The sequence below is a fragment of the Limulus polyphemus genome, unplaced genomic scaffold (genome assembly GCF_000517525.1).
Source record: "Limulus polyphemus unplaced genomic scaffold, Limulus_polyphemus-2.1.2 Scaffold331, whole genome shotgun sequence".
NCBI classification, from domain to species: Eukaryota; Metazoa; Arthropoda; class Merostomata; order Xiphosura; family Limulidae; genus Limulus; species Limulus polyphemus.
In genome coordinates, this window is record NW_013665941.1 from 153,072 (window position 1) to 160,905 (window position 7,834).

At 35.9% G+C, this 7,834-nt stretch overlaps 1 protein-coding gene across 2 annotated transcripts in view; it reads left to right on the forward strand.

Moving 5' to 3' along the window:
• The window catches only part of LOC106457442 (RING finger protein 10-like), a 41,360-nt gene that overhangs the window by 18,481 nt on the left and 15,045 nt on the right, over positions 1–7,834 (forward strand). The window contains exons 5-10 of one of the 2 annotated variants that reach the window (XM_013916862.2): positions 219–403; positions 614–756; positions 1,378–1,526; positions 1,804–1,968; positions 6,054–6,132; positions 6,590–6,727. In XM_013916862.2, the coding sequence (XP_013772316.1) occupies positions 219–403; positions 614–756; positions 1,378–1,526; positions 1,804–1,968; positions 6,054–6,132; positions 6,590–6,727 (859 nt within the window). The remainder of the gene's footprint in view (positions 1–218; positions 404–613; positions 757–1,377; positions 1,527–1,803; positions 1,969–6,053; positions 6,133–6,589; positions 6,728–7,834) is intronic. The other variant, XM_013916863.2, reaches the window with a different exon arrangement.

Below are 7,834 nucleotides of genomic sequence, written 5' to 3' on the forward strand. Positions count from 1 at the left end.
TGAAATATAGCAAGACTTGCATTGGCTACGCAGAAAGTTAGTAGCCAGTGATCATTGGGTTAACTCTGTGTGTTTTTAAATAAGGATTTCACTGTTTCTACTTTGTGTTTGACCTAAATCTTTTTATTGTGTATATAGTTTTGTAACCAAGTTTTTAAGATGATAATTTATTGTGCTGTGAAATCTGGTGTTGCTTATAAATCGACTGTTTTTACCAGAGGGTTCCGAGCTTTGAAGCTCCTTGTTGTCCTATCTGCCTGTATCCTCCCACTGCTGCCAAGATAACTCGCTGTGGTCACATATATTGCTGGTCTTGCATACTTCACTACCTGTCTCTTTCTGATAAAACCTGGCGCAAGTGTCCAATTTGTTATGAAGCTGTATGTAAAGATAATTTAAAAAGGTATGTATAACCTATAATGTAATTTATTTATCAGGTATGAAAGTACATCTTTATTTTACTGTACTTCAATAAGTAAGATTCACAAGGACATCAACCTAAGCAATTTGGCTATATTTAATGTAGAGATTTGCTTACAAGAACATTGTATAAAATAAAACTATAGTAATATTTTGATCACTAAAATGCATCCATTAATTGATTATCTTACAGTGTGGACTTTGCCAATAAAACCACCAAGAAAGTTGGTGATGAAATCAATCTTTCGCTTATGGTAAGAGATAAAGAGTCTGTGTTTGCTGTTCCTGTCACTCATTGGAGTGGAGTTATTGAAAAACCTTTCCACATTGATGATGGTGAGATAAAAGTTTTATATATATTTCATTGAACTATTACACAGGGTGCATACACATCCTTGAAAGTCCTTGAAAAGGGGTTTTTTTTTGCAAAAGTACTTGAAAATATTGTAATAGCAGAATATATTGATATATCTAACTTTAATGCATTTTGCAGAGTTCAGTGCAATAAATAATCTTTTCTTTTCTTTTTACTCTACATTCACATGTTGAACAAATATGTAGGAATTTTATAAAATTTCAGTGGAATGTGATTGATATGATGTAGATTTTAGCTTTCAAAAGTGCTTGACAAAGATTATGAGAGTGCTTAGAAAGACCTTTTAAAGTGATTGAAATAGATCTGAGCAATTCAGTATGAATCATGATTACAAGTATCTAAAAGAAAAAGTTGTTGGAAAATAAAATGTTAATAATTATTATAATGACAACCAACCTTTATTTGAGGCCTTTAAATAAATTACTAAAATGAAATGTAATGTAGTGCTAGTTTACAAATTGTATACTATAGCTATTTTTTTTAAAGATTCAACTAAATGGTAATTATAAAAGTCATAGCAAAAGTAAATAAATTCCCCCTTTTTATTACGTTTATTCTGTATTTGTGATTTTTCATATTAGATGCTGCCATCACCTGTTTTCAGAAACTTGTGACAGCTTGTCCAAAGCAGGTGAACACAATTTTAAGTCGAGAAAAATCTGAAATGGTGGCTCAATTGACAGAAGAAAAAGATACCCCAGAATCTTGCTTTATAGAGTTAGCATTGCAGGTATGTCTTATATGAACTATTTTTTAAATTAGGAAAAATTTAATAAGATGTTTTAGCATGTTTCTTTAAATTTTAGATGATAAGTACATTGGAAGTATTAAAGTTATGTAATTTTGAGCTTTATAAGTTTAGAAATGTTGTATTTTCAATGTATATTTGTATATAAAAAAAATGTGGAACTAACTAAATTGTTGTATAAATAACTTTCATACTTAAATTTCCATTAAACCACAGTTTATCATTCTAGCTTTATATATTTTCTTATCATTATTCTAAGACCTTGGCTGAAAGAGAGAACATTTTACACAAACAAGAGTTAGTAGAAGAAGAAACTTTACAACTACTGGCTCAGTTAGGCATCTCTAAAGCTTCCTCCTCTTATGCATCTCATAATACAGGGAATGTGACAGAATCACCAGCAGAAGAAAGAAGAATTAACAGGGTAGGAATAATGTATGAATAAACAGATGTTAACAAGATATTACTTATTCCAAAACATACCTCCTCTCACACTACAGCTATTACTTGACTGCTAGGGTTTCTCTGTCTTTGCCCATCTAAGCATTGGTCTGATTTTTTCTTGCTTGCTCCACTTAATTGCCCTTGACTCTCTCCACCTATGTCATTGTACCCTTCATCTTGGTATCCTGATGCTACACTTGTGGGCGATCCTGGACATTCTGGAGAAAATTTAGGTTTACTTCCTCTGGCACCTTCCTTTACTCTGTCAGCTTCTCATAAAGCCAATTTGGATCAGCCACCTCTGGCTCCTTTTCTTCCATTGGTACTTGAAGTAGTGATGTTTTGGGTCTTTTCCTAGTTGGTTTTAGGTCTGCACCTTCCTTGATGGTGTAAAGGTACGAGGGTGAGTACGTAGTTCTCCCTCCATCCCCTGATAATGTAGTTCATGCAGGGAGGTTTACTGTTCAGTTACATTAGGGACAACTATGCCTTGTCTGCCACGTTTGTCAGAACAATATGCTTTCACTTACCACTGCCAGGTGGAAGCGTACTCAGACTTAAGGAATAGACTCGATCCTGGAAATGTGGGGCTCCAGAACAGAGTCTGAATAGATCAGTTTTCTAGGATTCATCTGACCCTACCTACAGTGCTGAGATATATATATAAATATCATCCTCACATCTTTTTTTAAGAATCATCTTAGCGATCGCCATATCACTTTGATGGCAAGTTGGGATCATTGCTAGCATCCTCCTTGATTCATTTGTCAGCTTCTGCACTTTTTCTAGTGTCTTGGTTGGGATTTATTTGATAGGATACAGATGTTGTTGGAGGACGTTTTTCTATCTGCTGCCACCCTCCAGGAGAAAACTCCAACCCTTGATTTTTGTGGGTGTCCCATAGTCTTTGGATTTGAGGATTGATGTCATCTGTCTGCATTCATCCCTGTCATCATTGGCTTCTCGACTTTCCTCGTCCTTTACAGGGGGTCATAGTTCTGCCCCCATTGGAATGTCCCAACCCTTGGTATCAGGCCCTCAGTCCATGGGTATCCAGAATAAATTTCACCCATATCCACAAGGTCCCTCTGCTAGGTTGGAATGCCACCATCAGTGACAGTGACTACTGTTTGCCTTCAGGGTCTGTGGGGGCTTGGCTCAGAGAATTTCTGAACATGTGTAAAAGCTTTACCACAGGTCCATGGGTATTAAAGGTCCTTGTGTCAGGATTAGTCATTCAATTCATATCTCCACCATCGTTAACCCCTATCCTGTAATGTTTCCACCTCCTGCAGATCCTTATATTTTGAAACTTCATTCCATGGTTATTAGAGATTTGTTGGTCAGTGATACCAACGTTGGACAAGTGGAGAGAATCATTCCAGTTCTTCTTGGGTTTTATTCCCGTCTGGTTGTTGTGCCCAAGAAAATGGGATATTAGCATCCAGTCATCGATTTTTCTCATCTAAATCAATTCATAGACCCTCTAAATTTCATGATGGAGTCATTCCTTACTCTGTGTTGGCACTTTTTGTCAGGACTGTCAATGACCAAGTTCTATGTTGCCAATTTCTATCTGTATGTTACTATAGCAGATTTATCCCACCACTATCTGCATTTTGTGCATAAGGATCTGGTGCTGCAGTTCAGGGCTTTACCCTTTGGACTAGCATCAACTCCATGTGTGTTCTGCCAAATCTTACGAACCTTTTCTCATCATCTCCATTCCTTGAGCCTGGGCTCACACTATTCCATGGACATCTGGCTACTGCTGGCACCATCTTGTCTGTTGGTGGTAAGTCACACCCAGCTACTATTTTCTGAAACAACCAAGGCAGAATTTCTTATCAGAGCCATGACATCTCATCTCATTCCAACACAACAGATCATCCATCTGGCTGTTTTTTTTTTCGACACGTATCTCACTGGGTCTCGGCCAGCTCCATGCTATGGTACAAACAGTGTGACTGTTACTCATGTCTCCTTCTCCCATGGTTCTTTATCTTTTGGGGATATGGGCATCACTTGAATTCCTCATTCCTTTGGAACAAGTATACTTGAGATCTCTTCAATGGTTTCTACATGACCAGTGGGTCACAAACAGTGATCCACTTAATTCCCCAGTTTCCTTATTTAGAAGTGATATCTTTGATCTCGAGTGGTGGTTAGATCAGAACAGTACTACAACAGGTGTTCCTCTGCCACCATCTTGTCCAGACCTCCATTGTTTCACAGATGCCTTTCTCCAGGGATGAGGTGCATATCGTAAAGGTCAAAAATTCCAGGGCCTAGGTATGGATGAAGAGGCTTCCCTGCATATCAATGTTTTAGAACTTCTTGCTGTTCAAAAGGCGATGTCTCAAGCTCTGGAATTATTGAGGGGCAAAGTTGTTCTGCTTCAATCTTCGACAATTCTACAGTGGTTTCTTATATTTCCCTTGGATCTTCTATACTGGGCCCACTCCCATCATATCATCCTACTAAATGGCTATGTTCCAGGGATGATGAATTCAGTGGTGGATCAGCTTTCTTGACCAGCCGGATTCTCCCAACAGAATGGATGCTTCATCAAGAAGTTTTCCATTGAATTTGCTCTTGGTTCAGGACTCTGATAATCAATGCATTTGCCACTCATTGGAACACTCAAGTACCGGCATTTTGGTCTCTGGTACCTCACCCCCACTGTGTATTGAGAGGAGGTGGAATGCACTTTGTCCAGATGTACTAACCATAGCTCGGTTTTGACCTGGTTCTTTGGCAAGGGTTTTGCATCTTCTAAAAATCACCCTATATCAGGTGCCCTATCGGCTACCTATAGATACTCAAAGACATGGTAATTCTTTGAGTCCCAGTGCTTTCCGGCCTCCTCATCCCAAACAACTGAGATATAGATGTGATCTTACATGCTCTTTTTCAACATCCATTTGAGCCCTTAGCATCATGTTCCCCTTAAGGTTTATTTTTTGTTGCTGCTGCCCTGTGGACCTTGCCGGTCAGAGTTGTTTGCACTGCATGTGCACAGGACACTTTATCATTCTAGCTATACTCAGACAGGTATTTCTTACATCAAACAATGGCAACCAGGGAAGGGGATAAATCCTTTTTACTGATTCATCTGACTGCTATTTATCACCTCTATGACTAATCAGATCCCGATTGTTTGTTATGTTAGGCACCAATGTGGGATTTAGGGGACCATGGCCCTATAATTCCAACCTCGAGCAGTGGGACCTCAGCTACCTGGTTGGGGCCTAGCCAATTGTGGTGATGGATCATGTCAAATACCACACTCATGATTTAGGTTCCGGGTGAAGAGCTTATTTGTTCTGGATGTAGTGCAGTTGGTTCCGTCACTAGGGTGCTAATCTTTTCAAAGAGAGGGTGAAGACTTTGCAACATGTGTTTTTAAGATTTTTTTTGTGTTATATCACTAAATTGGGTAACAATGCACCTTTTGTTTTTTGTATTCTTTAGAAACTGGTCTGAGATTAATATAATAAATATTTTTGGTCATTTGAGTTATATCTTTCACAAGAAAATGCCTTAAGTTTATTAGCAGCACAGGAGTGAAGACTTTTGCAAGGCACTGTATGTTTTGGAAGTTAACATTTTCTTATATCAAAAACGTAATTTTCACACTCTCCCACCCTTCCTCCCCACTAAGAGCTGGTGTTAAAGACTGCAGATTGGGTAAGTCTCAAAAAGGTGACAATATTGTCTGAAGGAGGTACTTATATACAGTACCAAGATAGAGGGTGCATTGATGTAGGTGGATAGTGTCACGAGACAGATATATTGCCAAGGCCAATTAAGTGAGGAATAAAAGACTGTAGGAAGTGAGAAAAGATCAGACCAATGCTTAGATGGGCAAACATAAAGAAACCTTAGCAGTCAAGTAATAGCTGTAGTGTGAGAGGAGGTAAGTATTATTAGAAATACATTTTTGATTTAAGAAAATGTTAAGTTTCTGTTGTCCGTGATAAATGTATTTCTATGAGAGTGGAATTTAATTTCTTTTTTTTTCAACTTTTTTATTATACTTTTTGGTCTTATTTCTGATTTTAGAGAGGAAGTTTTGTAGATCCCTTTGCTGATGATGACGAAACAGATGATATAAATGCTACTGGACATGAAGATGTGGTAGGTAAGTACAAAAAAAAAATGATAGTTAAGAACTTGTTTTACATGTATCATTTGAAGTGACTTGTAGCTAATCACCTCCCACAATGGATTTGTGTGATTATTAACAATTGTGTTCCAACTTTTATTATTATTATTATTGATTTAAATGAATTTGAAAACATTTGAATCTTGACCATTGTGTGCTATCAGAGAACTACTATTTGCACTTCGAGAAGGCCTCAGTATAGAAACCGAAACATTGTCTCCTTTTTTTTCAGCAAACAGTTGTAGTCCATTAAAGTTTTCAAACCTTCCATTAGTGTTAATTGTATTCTTTGTAATTCTCTATTTAAAACAAACTGTATTACTATACATGTTTAAATACCTTTTATCTCCTAAAAAGTTTAATTGTATATTATATAGCCCTGACACACTTTTTTTTAAGAACTGATGAACAATTATTTTTGTTATTTTTGCAGAAAAGTATGCTAGAAGCTTGGAAGTACATGAACAAATTAAAGCCATAGCAAAAGATGTTTGTGATTTTCAGTGTTTTCCTGAAAATAAGAGAACAGAAACCAAAAAACCTGCAAAAAAACCCTATTATTTCTATCAAGGTGCTATTTATTTTCATTATTTAGTAGTTACGTTTCCATATTCTTTTGCTAATGTTATTTATCACATGTAAATTGCATGTAAGTAATTCTTACAAAAAGGTGTGGAGTACATAAAACAGTAATTTTGTTTTACTGTTGTTATATATTTAATGTTTTCTAGTGATTATTGTAAATTTTGTAAGTTGCAACAGTGTTGACATTAAGATTCCATATTCTTTTTGTGGGGTTATATTTTTATCATTGTTGCAACATGGCCGTATTAGTTTGTGTTTAACTCTCTCACTATGTGCTGAGTCCCAGGGATTGACCACGTAACCATCTTGTGCTTGTTATAGTTTTCATACTATAACTTTTAATACAATAATTATATCTGAAAATTATCAGTAAACATTAAGTCTCTCAACATGGGCTCGGTTAATTTGACTGGCCACATGACCTCTTTCTACTCGATTAAAAGTCTTTATACATATAATACTTCTAACTTTCAATATAGTGTGTATATCTTCACAAAATTTGGTAGTCTTTCACATACAAAAAGTCATATCTTTTAGTGAAGTATTTTTAGTAAAATAAAATAAAGATTTGTCCATGAATATATTGAGTATTTGTTTTGTGTGCAAAGTAATTTTCATGTTAAAATTAAAAATACTTTTCATCATCTCAAAAATCTCAAATTTCATTTGTGTAATCCCTAAAACCTCCTAAATACATTTCAAACGTTTTTTATCAGTAAAACTTTAATTTATTTTCTCTACCCTGTCTCTATATGGAATCAGTCAATTTGGCCAACCTCATAACCACCAAATAAAAATTGAAATAAATCTAAATTATTCTTTTTTTCTTTCTAGATAACTTGAAATTATAACATGAAATACAATCGTTTATCCTAAGTAGCTTAAAGTTCATAACAGTATACATCTATTTATAATCAAATTTTATTGTTTCAATGCCCTTTGAACCATGTCTAACTACTATCCGTGACATTATAAGTTGTAAATCACTCAGACGTTACGCTGTCGAATTACATTACCGACGAGCTGCTCGCATTCGTGCCTCGTCAACCATTTTAATTATTATTATTATTTATTTTACATAATTTTTCCCACT